The sequence below is a fragment of the Piliocolobus tephrosceles genome, chromosome 7 (assembly GCF_002776525.5).
Source record: "Piliocolobus tephrosceles isolate RC106 chromosome 7, ASM277652v3, whole genome shotgun sequence".
Lineage (NCBI taxonomy): Eukaryota > Metazoa > Chordata > Mammalia > Primates > Cercopithecidae > Piliocolobus > Piliocolobus tephrosceles.
This window is the reverse complement of record NC_045440.1, coordinates 101,265,608-101,285,940: the sequence shown is the minus strand read 5'-3', so window position 1 is coordinate 101,285,940 and position 20,333 is coordinate 101,265,608. Positions and strand designations below refer to the sequence as shown.

General features: G+C 33.6%; 1 protein-coding gene across 1 annotated transcript in view; it reads right to left on the bottom strand.

Moving 5' to 3' along the window:
• Positions 1-20,333, bottom strand: part of LOC111520902 (vacuolar protein sorting-associated protein 13B) — an 883,038-nt gene that overhangs the window by 697,891 nt on the left and 164,814 nt on the right. The window contains exon 16 of the mRNA XM_026454936.2: positions 4,602-4,681. Coding sequence (XP_026310721.1) covers positions 4,602-4,681 — 80 coding nt within the window. The remainder of the gene's footprint in view (positions 1-4,601; positions 4,682-20,333) is intronic.

Genomic DNA, 20,333 nt, shown 5'->3' with positions numbered 1-20,333 from the left:
GAAGAGAAGAGAAGAGAAGAGAAGAGAAGAGAAGAGAAGAGAAAAAACGTAGAACATAAGTGGAATGAGATTGCTTCAGAGTGAAAAATTTTGTATATAGTAGGTAGGCTTTATTATAAAGATAGATCTTATTAACTTGACACCTGAGCAGCCTTGAAGGAGGTTTCACATAGTAACTATACCACTGTGTGTGATGTTCCGATTTCTACCTATTCAGGCCATACTTGTTATTTTCTGTTTATTTTTATTTTTTAAAATTACATCCCTTCTGATGGGTAGAAAGTGGTATCTAGTGGTTTTCATTTTCATTTCCCTGATGTCTAACAATGTTGAGCATTTTTTCCTGTGCTTATTGGCCATTTGTATATCTTCTTTGTCAAGTGTCTTTTCAGGTCCTACGTTCAGTTTTAAAATTGGGCTGTGTATCTTGTTCTTGTTGAATTATGAGAGTTTTTTTTTATATTCTGGAAACTAGACCCTTATCAGCTAAATGATTTGCAAATATTTCTCCCATGCTATAACTTGCCTTTTCATTTTCTTGATAATATCTCTTGATTCACAAAAGTTCAAAATTCTAATGAAGTCCAATTTATCTTTTTTATTTTGTGGCTTTTGCTTGCTATAGATAAGCAACTATTGTTTTTTGGCTTAAAGTCTGTTTTGTCGGAAATTAGGATTGCAACCCCTACTTTTTTTCTATTTTCTATTACTTGGTAGATTTTTCTCCAGCCCTTTATTTTGAGTCTGTGGGTGTCATATTGCATGTGAGATGGGTCTCTTGAAGACAGCCTTCCACTGGGACTTGGTTTTTTATCTAGCTTGCCTCTCTGTGCCTTTTAATTGGAGAATTTAGCCCATTTACATTCAAGGTTAGTATTGATATGTGTAGATTTGACCCTGTCATCATTAAGTTACCTGTTTACTAGGGAGACTTGTTTATATGGTTGTTTTATAATATCACTGTTCTGTGTACTTAAGTGTTATTTTATAGTGCCTGGTAATGGTCTTTTCTTTTCATATTTAGTGCTTTTTTTCAGGAGCTTTTCTAAGACAAGTCCGGGAGTTACAAATTCTCTCAGCATTTGCTTGTCTGAAAAGGATCTTCTTTCTCTTTCACTTACGAAGCTTAGTTTGACCAGATAAGAAATTCTCGGTTGGAATTTCTTCTCTTTAAGAATGTTGAATAGTGACCACCAATCTCTTCTGGCATGTGGGATTTCTTCTGAGAGATTCACTTTTGTTCTGATGTGCTTCCTTTTGAAGGTGATTTGACGTTTCTCTCTAGCTGCCTTTAACATATTTTCTTTCATTTCGACCTTGGAAAATCTGATGATTATGTGTCTTAGAGATGATCTTCTTGTGAAGTATATTACTTCACAGAGAGGTTCTCTGCGTTTCCTGAATTGGAATATTGGCTCTAGCTAGATTGGGGAAGTTCTCATGAATCATACACTGAAATATGTTTTCCATGTTGCATCCATTCTCCCCATCTCCTTCAGGGACACCAATGGATCATATATTTAGTCTCTTTACATAATCCTATATTGCTCAGAGGTTTTGTTCATAACTTTTTATTCTTTTTTTCTCTATTAGTGTCTGACTGTCTTATTTCAGAAAGCCAACATTCAAGCTCTCTTTCCTCTGAGTGGTCTATTCTGCTACTAATACTTGTGATTGCATTATGAAATTCTTGTAGTGTGTTTTTCAGCTTTACCAGGTAGTTCTTGTCTACACTAGCTATTTTGTCTGTCAGTGGCTGTATTGTCTTACTGTGATTCTTAGCTTCCTAGGATTGGGTTTCAACATACTCCTGCATCTTGGTGATCTTCGTTTCTAGCCATATTCTGAATTCTATTTCTGTCATTTCAGATCGCTTGAGTTCAGGAGTTCAAGACCAGACTGGGCAACATGGCAAAACCCCATCTCTATTTTTTTTTCCTTTTAATAAGTGAGGGGAAAAAACTAGTAAGTGAGTTCACCAAGGTTGCAAGACACAAGGCAATTACACAAAAAACACTTTAGTAAATGTACACTTACAACGAACAACCCAAAACTGAAATTAAGAAAACAATTCCATTAACAGTACTAAAAAATAAAATAAAATACTTAGGAATAAATTTAACAAAGAAGTGTAAAATTTGCACACTTAAAACTACAAAATATTGCTGCAGGAAATTTTAAAAGACTTACATAAATGGAAAGACATCCCATGTTTATGGATTGGAAAACTTAACATTTTTAAAGTGGCAACACTCTCCAAATTGATCAACAGATTCCATTCAATCCCTATCAAAACCCCAGCTACCTATTTTGAAAAAATGAACAAAGTAAGCCCAAAATTCATATGGAGTTGCAAGGGACCTCAAACAGCAAAAACAATCTTTAAAAAGAAGAACAAAGTTGGAAAACTCACACTTCCCAATTTCAAAACTTACTATAAAGGGACAGTAATTAAAACAGTATCATACTTGCATAAAGATAAAACATGTAGATGAATGCACTAAAATTGACAATGGAAATAAAACCATACATCTATGGTCAACTGATTTTGGAACAACTGGATATGCTCATACAAAAGAATAAATTTAGACTAATACCTCAAGTCATACACAAAAATTCAAAATGGATAAAAGAGGTAAAATTACAATGGTCTTAGAAGTAGGCAGAGTTATAAATTTCCACAATCTTGAGTTAGATAATAGTATCTACAATCCTGATCATATTTGGCTATAAAAGCCAAAGGATTCGAAAGAATGAACCAGAAAATAAATATGCAGTAAATAAAAGATCCCTTGTACCAAACAAGTAAAGTAGTAGAGATCAAAAGAAATAGAAGGATAAACAAATATGACTCAATTCATAAACCTGAATGTTAATTATCCTTATGATTTCCTTTTGCTTTTCCAACATTTAGACCATTTTTAAAGACATTTTCTTTTCTTTCTCATTTTCCTTTGTATTCTATAAGCATTTTAAAATAGTTATTAACTAGGTCTCTCCACTATGTTCTCAAATTTCTGTTTAAATTCCTGAAACACCCCTCGCCCCTGCACCAAAAACCCACATTTTATTAGTGATAAGTAGTAAAGAACACGGACATTTGGAATACCTCCTATAATACAAAAATGTACAATTAATCTATCTTCAGGAACTCTGTTGCAATTCAGAGGTCATACCATGTAGCAAGAGCCATGTTCATATAACTATAGCAGTAAGTATTTATACGGCAAAATTATAGATGGGATTCTTTTTTTTTTACAAGCAGGTCTTTACTATTTCATAATAAATTCAGCTACCGTATATCGTACTCTTTCAAGCCAGATATATCACCTAAAATTTTCCCAAATGGATAACACAGACTTGAATAAAAACTTAAACACATGCAAATTCAGAAAGATTAATATATTGTACATTGTAGTAATGCGCAAGGGTAAGGAAAAATTCTATCCTTCAGATTTATTTTAATATCAAACGAGAAGCTTACTTTGTACAAAAGTTAGAATTCAAAAATAAACACGCCAATTACACACACAGGATATGTCTTTGTGGTTTATTTTTCAGCTGTAACACACAACAAATAAAAATACATTCTATTTATACTTCTGTTAGATACTCCAGTAGTATTTAAACCGACATAAATAAATCTGAAATGATTTAGCAATAGATGGTATCTTATACAATTATCTGTTAATGTAACAATACCAATGAAGAGGGGTTTTTCTCTTTTGCTTTTGTCAATTTTGAAATATTTGTAACCGGTTAACAAATGTAGAAAATAACAAATACTTTAATGTATCTATTACCAATTCATCAAGCCATAACATTATACCATATTCACCTCAAAAAATTTTTTAAAGATCAACAGCTTTTACAACTTTATTTAAACTATTTGTGGGACTCATTAAAATGTCAATAAAAAGTGTATTTTTCCTTGTGATTTATACCACTACATATTTATTAAACTTTACTTAAAACAAAACAGTTCAATATAAATTCATACTAAAAATTTCTAACTTCTGGACTTACCTAATATTTTGAAATATCACTAAATTTCCATTTTAACAGTTAAGCTGTTGAATGTAAAATAATTTCTTTAACACATGCCTATTCCTCATATCCAGAAGTCTTAGTGAACATATGTTCATTTTACAGAATAGGTTTAAAAACTATCAATTCAAACATTACTCTCTAGGGAAAAATAAATCCTAGTGTAACTAGTGGGATAAACAACTCATTAAAACTCAACTTGGACAAACTCCAGGATAAATTAAAGGAAATAGAAAAAGTAGGTCTTGATTGTATAGTAGCAAAGACTAAAAATGAATATGGCCTAATTAACAACTACTTTGAAAGACTTTGCTTGTACCATTTGTTGACAAACTATAACAGAGAGCTGATGAAATTTCAGGACCAAACTGGCATTTCCATTAAAAAAAAAAAAAATCCTTCTTCTAAATTTTAAATAAAAACAATGGAAGTGTGGTTCTTACTACTTGATGCAAAGAAATTAAACAATCCATTCAAGTTCATAGGGATACCATTAAATTTTTGCCATATGTACACTTGAGGAACAGCCATCCATTCTTTTAAAATCAACACACCTCATAGCAATTGGAAGAATATTCTCAGCAACAGCTGGATCTAAAGATTTATATAGAGTCCCAAAATGCAAAGTTTGAACCTACAAATTGGTTCCAAAAATGTATTTTTGTTATTACTCATATCCTGCACAGTAAAATAAGATTAGTTCACTTTTTCCAAAATAAAATTAGTACAATTCTTCACTAACTCAACTTAGAAAGGAAAAGTTTAAAAAGCTAAGAAATGTATATTTCTTTACACAGTGACTACTTAACTTACACATCAGTACTCAATGAAAAGAAAAAAAAGTTTTAAAAGTTTTAAAAAATTAAACAGATAAAATGAAAAATTAATACTATTTACTCCCAACTCCACACTCTATAGGTAACAACTTTTTATGAGTTTATCATACATCCCTGCAGACCTCTGCATACTCATTTCATGCACTCAATTATACATTTATAATTTTAATGAGAATATATACATAGGTGTATGTCTACAGCCTACTTGATATGAGTAAACAATGTATCTTAGAGATCACTAAGGTCTTTACATGAATACAAATGCTTCTACAGTGGTCTTTTTTTTAATACTTTATGTTCTAGGGTACACGTGCACAATGTGCAGGCTTGTTACATATGTATACATATGCCATGTTGGTGTGCTGCACCCATTAACTCATCATTTACATTAGATATATCTCCTAATGCTATCCCTATCACCTCTCCCCACCCCACAACAGGCCCCGGTGTGTGATGTTCCCCTTCCTGTGTCCAAGTGTTCTCATTGTTCAATCCCCACCTATGAGTGAGAACATGCGGTATTTGGTTTTCTGTTCTTGCGATAGTTTGCTGAGGATGATGGTTTCCAGCTACGGTGGTCTTTTTAATGCATACACGATATCACACTGAATTTTCACATTCATCAGCAGTGTATCAGAGTATCTTTTTCAATATCCACTAGCTTTTGTAATTTTTTTTTCTTTTTATCGAAACAGAGTCTTGCTCTGTCGCTGAGGCTGGAGTGCAGTGGCACAATCTCGGCTTACTGCAGCCACCGCCTCCCAGGTTCAAGCGACTATCGTGCCTCAGTCTTGCGAGAAGCTGGGATTACAGGAGTGCACCACTGCATCTGGCTAATTTTTGTATTTTTGGTAGAGACGGGGTTTTGCCATGTTGGTCAGGCTGGTCTCAAACTCCTGACCTGAAGTGATCTACCAGCCTCTGCCTCCCAAGGTGCTGGAATTACACCAAGGTGAGCCACCATGCCTGGCCAGCTTTTGTCATATATTTTTAATTACAATGATTTTAGCATTTGCAAATAAAATACAAATTATATCCTGTTTGTTGAGATATAAATATATGTTAACATTTTTCAAACTTCTGGAACAGTTTTATTTGAATTTAAATATTAGATGAAAAACAGGAAAATACAAGAAGTAAAAGCTGCCTATCACTAAAATAAAAGTGTAATAAATGTCTTATTACCATACATAAAATCCAAAATCTTAAAATGAACTAAGCAAACAAAAATGAATTCTTATAAAACTACCATTCTTATAAAATTAAATTCTTATAAAACCCCATTCTAGTGGAGAATGGACATAATCAAAAAGACAGTCAATAACAAATGTCAGCAAGGTTGTGGACCTCATACATTGTTGGAAGGAATGTAAAATGATATCATATTGCAAAACAGATTGGCAGTTTCTTAAAAAGTTAAACATAAATTTAGTATATAATCCAACAATCCCCCTGTAGGTATCTACCCAAGAGAAATGAAACCATTAAGTTCACACAAAGACTACATGTTCGTGGCAGCACTATTCATAATAGCCTTAAAAGTGTAAGCAACACAAATGTCTATCAACTGGTGAATGGATAAATAAAAAGTGGTCTATCCAAACAACTGAATACTATTTAGCAATAAAAAGAAGTGAAGTACTAATACATGTTACAAGGCAGATGAACCCTGAAATAAAAGAGCACATATTATAGATTCCAGTGACAGAACATGTCTAGAGATGTTTCCTATTTCTAGAGATATAGAAAGTAAATCTACAGTTACTTGAAGTTGGAGTAAGAATTAGGATTAACTGTAACAAAGAGGATCTAATTGGGGTGATATGATTTTGTTGATGAATGCTCAACTTGGTAAATTTATTAAAAATCATTGAATTGCATGCTTAAAAACAGATAATTTTATGGTATGTAAATTATACCTCAATATAGTCATTTTTAAAAAACAAATACTTATAGTTTACTTAAGGATTACCTTTGTTACTTCAATACTACATTTATGAAAAAATATATTTATATATCAGTTACTAAGATTTTCCAACACTCTGAAACTCTGAAACACTATGATTCAAAAGAAAAAATACCCAATTTAAGTCCACATTTATTACACAAGTACTAAGTATTAGATACTACTTGATGCTACCCAATAATACAGTTAAAAAGCCACTCTGTGCTTATTGAGAACTTAATATCTAACATACCACAAGATCTGCATTGTTTATCCAAACATCTGCCACGCAGAGACCAAATGCAAACTACCAGGCTGCATATCTCCCCAATTCCATCTGAGCATTTCAATATGTAAGTTGAATTTTTTACATCTTAAGCCCCACAGTAAAATTTCATACAAAGAAAGGATTCTTTAAAAAAAACCCATTAACCTATATAAACTTCAATATATCGTCAATAGAGCAGCAGCAGGGCATAATGTCTCAAACCTAGTGTCTAAATTCAACAAAAGTACTGATGTTAAATAAGAAGAAAATGGCAACAATATGAACAAAAAGGTGTAAATGTGACATATATCTTTGTATTAAAAACTATGAGTTCATTCTGATACCTCCAATTCAAATACAATACCAAGATGTATTATAGTCTTCCTCTTTTTTTTTTTTCCATGACAGCCTACCATTAAATATAGTCTTCCTCAGTCAGGTGTGGTGGCTTACGCCTGCAATCCCAGCACTTTGGGAGGCTGAGGCAGGCGGATCACCTGAGGTCAGGAGTTCAAGTCTGGCCAACATAATGAACCCGAAACCCAGTCTCTACTAAAAATACAAAAATTAGCCACACATGGGGGTGGGTGCCTGTAATCCTAGCTACTCAGAAGGCTGAGGCAGGGGAATCTCTTGAACCCGGGACAAAGAGGTTGCAGTGAGCTGAGATTGCACCACTGCACTCCAGCCTAAATGACAGAGCAAGACTCCATCTCAAAAAAGAAATAAATAGATAAATAAATATAGACTTTCTCTTTAACATATTTGTAACTCCTTCTCCACAGGTGAAAAACCTGGATACCATTACTCTGAATAAGCCTACTTATTTAGTCAAGCCTAGAATACACAAAAAGTGCTTTAAAAATTGCTTAACTCATATCATTAGTTGCTAACTCGTTCCATTGCAAAAAAGCAGATTTCAATTTTGTTTAAGGTCCTTTTTCCTTTCAGTAAAATCTGCAAACAGTAAAGTATAATATTAACTGTAGAATTTTATGAATCTTGACAAATACTCATACCTGTGTTATAACCCACACCCCAACAAAATACTGAAATCACCATCTCCCCAGAAAATTCCCTGTGTTCTTCCCAATCAATCCTTCCTCCTTCATCCTCCCAAAGGCAATTTAGACTTTTTTCCACTACAGATTTTTGCCTGTTCCAGAAATTCATATAAATAGAAACATACCATACGTTTCTGTTGTGTCCAGTTCCTTTCACTCAGGAAACACAACTGTATATATCAGTAGTTCATTACTTTTTATTGATGAGTGGTATTTTGTTGTTTAAATATACCACAATTTATTTAATCTCCAGGGTTATTTCAGTTTGGGGTTATTTTGAATAAAGCTGTTATGATCATTCTCAATGTGGTTTTAATCTGCAATTCCCTTATGTCTAGCTGTTGGGTTCTTTTTTATGTGTTTGGTGACCCTTCCGTTGTGAAATGTCTGTTCACATCTTTTGCCCATTTTTTAATTGGTTGTCTTTTTTCTTATTAAACTGTAGGATATTTTCATATATTCTGTATACAAGAATTTTTTCAGATGTTTTTGCATATTTTTACTCAGTCTGTTCCTCAGTTTATTTTCTTAACTGCTTTATAGAAGTTTATAAATTTATTAATAGATTATACTTATTATATTAATAACGTGATTAAAAACACAGTTTTCCTTTTTCAGCATGTTAAATAAAATTTTATACAATCTTTGAGAGAAAGGTGTCCCATCAATTTTATAAATGTGTGTTCACTGAAAAAAAGTCAGCAAAAAAAATGCAATAGTAATAATCACAGCTAACACGCATAAAGAACTTGTTATGTGTCAGGCACTATTCAAAGCAGCTCATATTTGTTTAACTCATTTAAGCCTCAAAATAACTCGAAGGTAAGAATTAAGAATTGCTCCTTTTACAAATGAGGAAACTCAGACACAAAGACTTTCTCAGCCACAAGGCTTGGAAGTGGAGGAGCCTATATTTAAATGCAAGGAATCCAGTTCTGAGGCCCATGCTTCTAACCACTATAATACGTAAATCACATGTCACCTATCATCCACATAACACCATCACAAACAATTTAGCAATAGCCCAGCCTTTTTACCTGTGCAAGCATATTTTTTGCTCACATTAATAGACTAATTCTGTATCCTCTGTTCTGTGACCTTTTTTCACTCAATATTTATCATGAAAATCCTTCTATACCAATAAATATATTCTACAACACAATTTTAATGGCTATTCTATATATTACTAACTGGTATGAGTGTAACATAATTTATACAACCTGTTTTTCATTATTGGGTACTTACATTTTTCCATTTTATCATAACTAATTATTGTTCATTTGCTTAATTATGTCTAAGGACAAACTCCTAAAAATTGACATGTCGAGTAAAAGATATTCATGCTTACAGATTTTGATGGATATAGTCAAGCTGCTCAGCAGAAAAGTTGTAAGGCTCTGTCATATTAAATTTCCACCACTGGTGTCACAACCCTAACATTCTGAATATTATATTCATTTAACAGTATACAAAAAAAGATGGCTAATTCTACATTGTTTAAATCTTTATCTACTATTAAGGCTAAAAATTGTTCAGGTTATACCCACTTACGTTGCTTTTATTTGTGAACAGACCACCTCTCCAATTTAACCTCTTATCTATCTCCCTTTACTAAGTTGCAGTCACACTTGACTTCTATCTGTCTTTCAGATGAACCATATCTATTTCTACATCGAGACCTGCACCAGCTATTCCTAACACTTGCAACACAATTTCCCAAAATCTTTGTATGGCTGCCATTGACTGGTCATTTAGGTTGGAGTCAAAAGTCACATCCACTTAAGAGACCTTCCTTGACCATTTTAGACAAATAAACTCCCCAAAACACTCATTTTCTATTCCATTGGCCATAATTTTTCTCATTACTCACCATTATCTAAAATGCATGTATTTGTCTTAATGAAGTGTTGACTGGCTCTACTTCTTCAGAATATCGGTTCCATGGAACAGAGACAAGGTCTATTTTGTTTACCACTGCATTCCCAGCATGTAGAATGATGACTGGAATTATACCATGGATCCAATAAATATTTATAAATGAGTTGTAAGTCTCTGGAGGGAATGGCCTATATACTATACTTGCTCAGTATGAGCCAAAAAGTGGTGCTAGTACTACGGAACATGGAGCCATTAAATAATGGTTAACTGATGTGTGGAAGCAAACAAACAAAACAAAATACAAAAGAAGTAAGATGCCTCTACATTATCTCATCTTCTAGACAAGTTAATTTAAAACAGACAATTCATCTACTTAAAATAAGAACGTGTAACTGCTCAGGAAAAAAGGAGATGAAGTGTGTTTATACAATATATTTTATGTATGTAATTAATAACTTTCAAATATTACCTTGAGAACTCTGACTAGGAAAAGTCACTAAAATTTAGTTTAATTTAAGTAATTAACATCACAGATTTTCACTTTGGCCAAAAATATGTTTTGCATGTATAATGTGAGCTAATAGGAGACAGAACTTGATTGTCAAAAAGTATACAATCTAAAACCTCATAAATCAGAAAACCAAAAAAAAAAAAAATTGAAATTGTTAAAGAAGCAACCAGATGTATACCAATAAATATTTACTCATGTCTACAACAGATGCAAGGTTTTCAAGATAAATGTGCCCCACAGAAAAAGAGATGGTTCTTATGGAGCTTAAAATAAAACGAGTGGGAAAGGCTATTAAATAATCACGCAAAGCAGTGTAAAATCAATTCTATGAAAAGTACAATGAAAAACAAGAACATTGTCTCCTATTTTAAAGCATATTTTACGGGGGTGTGACCTAGTCAGAAAAAGTATCAATTGGACTAGCATCTGGAGTCAATTACAGTTATTTAGGATATAGAATAGTAAAACAATAATAGTGAACGATTTGGTAAAAGGAGAGAAAATTTTTAAAAGCAAGAAAGAGGGGACAGAGAGGAGGATGTTTCAGATGAGTCTAGAAAGCCAAGCAGGGGCCAGACCATAGAGCGCATCAAAGGATATTTTAAAGCTTTTAAATTTTACCATATAAGCCGTAAGAAGCAAAGTATTCTAGCAAAGAGGTCATAATTAGATCTTCCAAAAACAAGCCAAACAAACAAACAAACTTGGCTGCAAATATATGAGTTAGCCAGTGTTTAAGAACACCTGTCTAAATTCTTAAAGTATCAAGAAAGGAAACACAAAGACCAAGTGGTATTCACACTCCAAGGCCTATGACACAAGAGTTTTAACATGATAGGCACCAAAAATTTTTTTTAATGAATAAATGACTCACTAGTCACTTGAAACCTGAACAATGCTAAGTATTAACAGACTCTTCTAAGAAGCTGGCAGCATTTTTTAAGTCATAAGTCGTAATGAAGAATACAAAGTTCTTGTCCAGAACCTGGTATTAATAGCTATTAACCAACATGCTATTAATAGTTCCAACATCAATTAATCAAAAGATATCTAGGCCGGGTGCGGTAGCTCACACCTGTAATCCCTGCACCTTGGGAGGCCAAGGCAGGTGGATCACTTGAGGTCAGGAGTTCAAGACCAGTCTGACCAACATGGGGAAACCCCATCTCTACTAAAAATACAAAAATTAGCCAGGTGTCATAGCACACACCTGTAATCACAGCTACTCAGGAGGCTGAGGCAGGAGAATCGCTTGAACTCAGGAAATGGAGGTTGCAGTGAGCCAAGATTGTGCCACTGCACTCCAGCCTGCGTGACAGAACAAGACTCTGCCTCAAAATATAGAAAAATAAAATAAAATAAAAGATGTCCAACGCAAGCGATTTTATCTCTCTAGGTCTACCGTATCACCTTCCCTAATCCTCCATTTCCACATCTATAAAATAGAAATAAGAATACCTAACCTGTTTATTTCAAAGGTTGGTTGTGAGTATAAAAAAACTTCCTATATGCAGTGAAACTTAGTTAAGTACAAAATGCTATACAAGGGGATTATGATGCTATTAATAGAAATTTTCTTCTGCCACTAACCTACGCACTATCTGATTTTTTTAATATGGGAACCTCCAATGATTATTTGTTCTTACATTTCAAGTTAATATATTAAAAAGAAATTAAATCATCAAACACAGTTAAGAAAAAAATTTAAAGGTAGTCATAAAATGAAAACCTAGGCTAAATTTAATAATTACTAACAAGCCATTTCCCTTTTTAAAAAATACATTAACAACTTAAGAGTTCTTTTGCACTCAAAAAATACTATTGACTTTCACTCTCCCTCACAAAAATAATGAAACACAGATATATTTTTTAAAATGCTGTCACCAGAATAGAATGTTGTCACAGGATAATATTTTCCCACTGCTGCACATAGGCAAAGGCAAATACTGAGGAAAAGTCAATATAATTACTCTGACATAGATATAGGTCATGTAGAAATATTCTCCAATAACCAAAAATCAAATCTGAAGGCAATGAACTAAGAATGAGTTGTAAATGCTCACTTGGACACCACTAAACAATTTTACTAAGTTTAAAACATTAAACTAGGGAATTAAAAATGGATCATATTTGCCTATACAACTTCACACCCAACTGACCATAAAATTCCATGTGGAAAATATCAAATTTTCCAAAATCACAATCAAAGGAAACTTTCTGTTCTCACTGGACCAACACTTTCTTGCTTGTTAACATATGTCAAATGCTCTTTGTGCCCTTTCTAAAAAAATTAAAGGGAAAAAATCTAATATAAAGATGCATACTATTTACCTGTAATTATGCCTTTTATATTCTTTTAATTTCATACACATAGGCCATATTTTAAAAACTGTAAATGTATTTATTTTTTGACTAGCTATTTATTTAAACACATTATCAAATCATAACCAAAAACATAAGGAAAAACAGAAATTGGCAGGACCATTAACATATACAAAGACTGGTCAATCTTTCCAAGAAATTTATTTCAAATAATGCAGTGCCCCTATCATAGGAGGATCCATGTCATAAAAAAAGTCAAAAGCAATCTTGAATAACTGGAACACTTCTGACAGACTGTATAATGTCATTTGTTTTCTGGCACTGCTTTTCCTACTTCTTATCATCTGGCAAAGATCTGTGAGCACTCATCACTTCCTTACTAATACGTCCTTGGTGGCATTTATTTCCAGAATAGAGCACTTTCATCCACACTTAAAATCTGTTCAGGCAGATAGCCTTTCTCCTCAATAATTTTCTTAATGGCGCCTAGGAAACTCATCTGCTGACTAAGATGAGCTTCTTGGTAGCAGAAAGTACTTCTCTTGTTCTCTTGAAATTTTTTAAGCCAAACCTCTTTCTATAATTATCAAACCATCATTTGCTGGCATTAAATTCTTCACCTTTAGATCCTTCATCTCCTTTTTGCTTTAAGTTGTCACATAATGATTTCATTTTCTCTCGAGTCATATTAGAGTCTCCAGTATTCCTTTCTTATAGCAATCCTGCACCCACATAAAAGCTGTATTTTCAATACAAAATAAAAAGATATTTCATAAAAAGTGAAAAGTGTTTGTGCTAGCCAGCATAACTGAAGCAACGGTTTCACAGATTTTCTTTTACTTTTTTTTACAATAGTCCTTATGCTGAATTTATCTTCCTTAAAAGGGCAGGCAACTGAAGCTGCAGAACTCAATCTATGGTACATATCAAGCAATTCAGCTTTGTCTTATAGCGTCATGGCTTTTTTCTGCTTCTTGGAACCACTTCCAGAATCACTTTGTGTGGGTCCTGTGGTGTTATTCAAGGTTAACAGGAGTGGGCACAGTGGCTTACGCCTGTAATCCCAGCACTTTGGGAGGCCAAGGTGGGCAGATCACTTGAGGTCAGGAGTTCAAGACTAGCCTAGCCAACATGGTGAAACCTCGTCCCTACTAAAAATACAAAAATTAGCTGGGTGTGGTGGTGCACGCGCCTGTAATCCCAGCTACTCGGAAGGTTGAGGAACAAGAATCACTTCAGCCCAGGAGGCAGAGGCTGCAGTGAGCCAAGATCATGTCACTGTATTCCAGCCTGGGCAATAGACCGAGACTTTGTCTCAAAAAAAAAAAAAAAAGTTTATAGTATTTTACAGTATTGCACTCAGCCCAATGACAAATATGTGAGAACTGTGACAGATCACTTTTTATTGCAATACACATACTGGAGAGAAGAACTGCTCACATGGAGATGCTCACCATCACACAGCATTTTAAGCAGATATAACACAAAAGCTCACCACAGTAGCAACAAAAGGTGGCTACAGAATTATTACAGTAGTACACTATGTAATACTACAGTTAACTCTATGCAGTTATGATTTAATACTGCATCTTTATCTTTGTTTACACTTCTCTCAGCTCTGAATGGTGCCATGTGTGGTTCCTAAGCATTTGTGTGCATAAGTTTTAACAAATTTTACCTTTTTGGTTTTGGGGTTTGAAACAGACAGGGTTTCGCTCTGTCATTCAAGCTGGAGTGCAATGGCATGATCATGGCTTACTGTAGCCTCAACCTCCCGAGTGCAAGTGATCCTCCCACCTCAGCCTCCTAAGTAGCTGAGACTACAGGCACATGTCACCATGCCTGGTTACCTTTTTATTTTTCTAGAAATGGAATCTGGAACTCTTGGGCTCAAGGAATCCTCCCACCTTGGCCTCCCAAAGTGCTGGAATTGGAGGTGTGAGCCACCACTTCTGGCCAAATTTTAACTTTTTATAATAAATTTGTGTATATTGCATGGTAGTAAATAATATACTAAAATCTACATAAATTGTATGCATTCATAACATACCTAACTTTTTCTTCATTTTTTTGATATTTCTAGGCTAAATGGTTCATCTGTAAATTTTTTCAAATTGTTACAAATCTCAAAAAAAATTTCCAATATAGTTATTGAAAGAAATTGAACCCACACAGTTCAAGCCCATTTTATTCAAGCTGTACATGTTAAAACACCTGATGAGAAATCAAGTTTTTAGAAAAGCTTGCATTAAGTCCTGAATTATCAAATGCACCCTACAACATCATTCAACAATAACTGAAGAATGTTTTCAGAGCTGGTAAATAAAAAATATATTTAATTTATTCAATGGGTTTTTTCACTTATCTGCAGGAATCTATATTTCAATTCCTATCACTGTTTGCTCTACTCCTAATTCGATGGTTTTCAGTTCAAACATGAATCATTAAAAAGTAAAAATGCTGCATTCACTGCAACATAAAAAATAACAATAAATAGAAAAATGTTAAGTAATCCGAAAGTATTATGCTATCAAGAACTATTTAAACACCTCCTTTCAAGCCTCAGTACAGCAAAAAGGATGATTTTATGATTCAATTTTAAAAGACAATCTACATGGAGCAATTTTTCTTTCCTTAAAATTCCCTTAATTAAGAGACTGTTTATTCTCTATTGCCATGAGGGCAAATAACTTGCCTATTTTGTTTATTGATGCATCTCCTGCCAGGACCCTGCAATGTGATCCCACACAGTGGAAGAAAATACTTGCAAATCATATATCTGATAAGGGATTAATTTACAGAACACATAAAGAACTTCTACAACTCAAGGGAAAAAAAACTAATTAAAAAATGAGTGAAGGACTTGAATAGGTATTTCCCCAAACATATACAAATGACCAATAAGCACATGAAAAGATGGTCAATGTCCCTAATCATTAGGAAAATGCAAATTAAAACCACAATGAGATATCACCTCATATTTGTTAGGATAGCTATTATCAAAAAAACAGAAAACAGTAAGTAGTGATGAAAATATGGAGAAATTGGAACCTTTCTGCATCACTGTTGCAGGTGTAAAGTGGTGTGGAAATCAGTATGGCAGCTCTCAAAAACTTAAACACAAAATTACCATATGATACAGCAATCCCACTTCTAGGTATATACTCAAAATAACTGAAAGCAGAGACTCAAACAGATATTTGTACATGCATGTTCACAGCAGCATCATTCACAATAGCTAAAGGGTGAGAGGAATTTGTCAATGGATGAATGGACAAACAAAATGTAGCATATACATAAAATGAATACATAAAATTCCATCTTACAAATGAATGAATAAGGAAGGAAATTCTGACACAAGCTGTGACATGGATTAATCTTGAAAACATTATGCTAAGTGAAATAAGTCAGACACAAATGACAAATATCGAATGATTCCATTTAAGTGAGGCACCTAGAATAGTCAAATTTATAGACAAAGTTGAATGGTAGCACTATTGCACAACAATGTGAAGGTACTTAATGCTACCGAATTTTACATTTAAAAATAGTTACTTTTTGAAATAGTAATAATTATTTTAAGCAAAATGGTACAGTTGATCAAGCCTTGAATCAAGAAAGACAGGAACAAACTGAGGCAATGATATTAATTAACTTTGTGCTCTTAGGCAAGAAATTTGACCTCTCTAGGACTCAGTTTTCCCATCTTTGAAATGAGAAGATTGTAACAGATGTTAATGTTTCTTTTTTGTTCAAAACATTCCATAAAAGCGATGCCAGAACCAAAGCTGAAAAATAAGTCTAACACCAATCAGGTGGAGATAAGAGAATTAACATCCCATTTAAGTCTTAGTAGTTTTAAGGCATTTTAAAAGGAACGTTAATCACAAAAGCAGACTGATGAACACAGGTTTGGAAGGAAGATCTATCTCCAGGTTCATTAAAAACACCCACGTATAGCTTCTTGAGGCCTCAAACTGTGGCATTATTAAGAACAAGGCAGTTGAACAAACAACATTTTAAGCCCTGGAAGGTTACTTATTCTGTTGATAATAAGTACTACTGGCAATTTTTTTTAGACTTGAAGGCCTCAGGATCCATTAAAACTAAAAGAATTTATCCTGGTGTCATCCTGAGCTGGGACAAATGATGCCTTCAGTTTCAGTTCCAGGGAGGCAAAAGGACCAGTATCTGCCTCACCTGTCCTTCGCACACCAGCCACATCAATACCATCAGTCTACTGGCACCAAGTCCCATAACTTCTAATTAACACTGAACTCAAAGATTTCACAGAAGCATTTTCCCCCTACAAATGATCTGTTCAATAACTTTGCTAGTCAAAACCAACATTTGGCACTGTGCTAAGTAAAAACTGGAAACTTAGAAGTCCCTCAATCTTAAAAAGAAACAGTGTTTTCACACATTTCTCTGAGAATGAAAATGCCTCACGATATATATAAGTAATAATTATATCAGAGAAGAAACATTCTTAGGCAGAAATCCAAGTATAAACTTCTCATAGAAGCAAACTTTGATTAAATAAAAGAAAGAAATTTAGAGCTGCCCAATAATGGTTGGCCCAGAAAGTAGCTAACATCCTCGAATAAAATGTTCAAGCAGAAGACAGATGACTATAAATCAAAAGTATGTCATAAAGACTCAGTAACTGGGATAATGTCTAACATTCCACCTAGTGCTAATATCCACAATTTTAAGATCAGAATTACAATAATATCTACATACTATTAACTAATACTAGCAGAGTTCAGCTTTATTAGCTAGCCTATCAATCCTTGGAAATTTACTTTAACTATAGGCAAGAAGCATACTGGCCCTAAAAAAACTGATTAACAAAAGATTATATATGTCCCCTTCACTCCATCAACTAATAAAACAATCAAAGATGTTCAAATCAGACAATCCTCCACGAAAATCTTGTGAGGCTAGTGTGTGACTTTGGACAATTTATTTAACCTCTCTGAAATTTAGAAAGAGTTTATAAGAGAGAATATCATCTTATCTCACAGGACTGTCATGAAAACTTTGTTAAACTAGGTACCTAGGACTGTATAAAATAATACAGTATGCTCTTTCAGATTATATCCATTCCTCAATAGCCTGCTTAAAAATTACCCCTCCATGTTTTCCATGACTTTCTAAGCCAACATACTATTTCTATACTCCAAACTTCCAAATATATTGCATATATTTCTCTACAAATAAAATCACACGTTTGAACCCTCAATTATAGGACAAAGTGAATTTGAGACTATATTTTAGTTAGACTTTAACAAACATGAACATGAAGAAATAGGACTAATGAATATTTGATTAACTGGTTTAACTATTTTTAAGTGTTCACATTAAAACATTTAGATATCATTGCTCATGGACAAGTCTATGGTAGAGTAACTTTCCAAATTCTTCTCCCACTGTATTCAGTGATAGACACATGGATATCTGTCTCATCCATTCATGTCCAATTCTAACAGGATCTCATCTCATCAGCTACCTCTGACCTCCCAGGGAAATTGTCTGCTTTCTTTAAACTTATAGGACATACTGCTTAAGCAGTCTTTTACTGAATTCAAACTGCACTAAAACCAACCAATATCTCAATTTATTAAGGTTTGTCTTTATTTTCAAGTTAGAGTTACTAAAGATTTTTTTTACATTTATTATGAAAATTTCAAGAAACTATTTCAAATCAATATACTTCTATAAAGCATAGCAAAAATACCACTGAAATAACATAGAAGTAGTCTTAACTACAAAAAAGCAAAACACATTGAAAAAATATTGGCATTCTGTGATCTCATGCTTTCAGTATTTAATTGGGATAGTATTTCTAGATGTCTGCAGGCATATTTTAAGTAACATTTGACAGTATTCACAATAACCTCTTTGTATCCTTCAACTAGGCCTTACTTATTTAAATATTGATTTTATATGAAGGCTATAATCATTTTGAAAAATGTGGACTGTTTTAAAGAAATTAAGAATTTTCTATACTAAATTGCACTGCTTGCAATAAAACTATTTCAGTCCTAGAAATGATAAATTAATCAGCACATAACTGACATAATACTTTTCACAAATACCTATTAAAATTGATATCACCATATCAACTGTGACATATCCCAGTTTATTTCTTAATAAATCAGAATATAAAACTTGGCTCAAATGCAACATACCATATATGCCAGTAAAAAGTTAAATCTATATATAACATAATAAATGACATGTGAGAGGTATGGAGGAGTAAGGACAAAATGAAATTTATCATTAGAAATTAAGAATAATAATTTAATAATGGTTTCACTTGATAGAGGAATTGGTACTAAGACTTAACTACAACTTTTAAAAAATTTCTCTGTATCAGCAGGTAAAGTTTCTTGAAAATATGAGCAATGATTTTATAATTTCATTTTAAAAGTTACATATTATTAAAGAAATTTTTAGCAACTGAAGTATTTTAGATAAGAAATTAATGCTAATTTTCTAAAGGTTATGTCATTATTAGTAAAAAACTAATAGAAAAACTATCCTGCAAAAATAAGCTTACTAATTAGAATGAGAACGCAAAAGATATTCTAAATCACATTTTAAATTGGAAAAATGGTTCACTAAAAATTAATTTCCTATCTTTAAACATTATTTTATATATTTAAACAATATATTAAAAGCATTCCTTTAAACTAAAAATTTATAACTGGTAACTACTGGCTTTCTTTCTGTAAATCTCTTTGAATTGAAGGAAATGTGACCTCCAAATATAGCACTCACTTCTGAATGAAAATGGTGAGGGCTACAATCAATGTCTTACAAAATATACCTACTAGACATGTAAATACATTCTAACTCTATGTAATGGGTATACTTTTGTCAGTGGCTAGGAATATATATGGAATTATTATTTAATAGATACATACTTTGGTCGTGAATATTAATTTATAACTTCTTAAAATCTTTATACTCTGTCTTGAAAAACAGGCACTTGGTGGGACGGAGCAAGATGGCCGAATAGGAACAGCTTCAGTCTCCATATCCCAGCGCGAGCGACACAGAAGACCAGTGATTTCTGCATTTTCAACTGAGGTACTGGGGTCATCTCACTCGGGAGTGCCGGACAATCGGTGCTGGTCAGCTGCTGCAGCCCGACCAGCGAGAGCTGAAGCAGGGCGAGGCATCACCTCACCTGGGAAGCACGAGGGGGAAGGGAGTCCCTTTTCCTAACCAGGGGAACTGAGACAGACAACACCTGGAAAATCGGGTAACTCCCACCCCAATACTGCGCTGTAACACCGGCACACCGGAGATTATATCCCACACCTGGCTGGGAGGGTCCCACGCCCACTGAGGCTTCCTCCTTGCTAACACAGCAGTCTGCGGCAATCTAAACGCAAGGCAGCAGCGAGGCTGGGGGAGGGGCGCCCGCCATCGCTGAGGCTTAAGTAGGTAA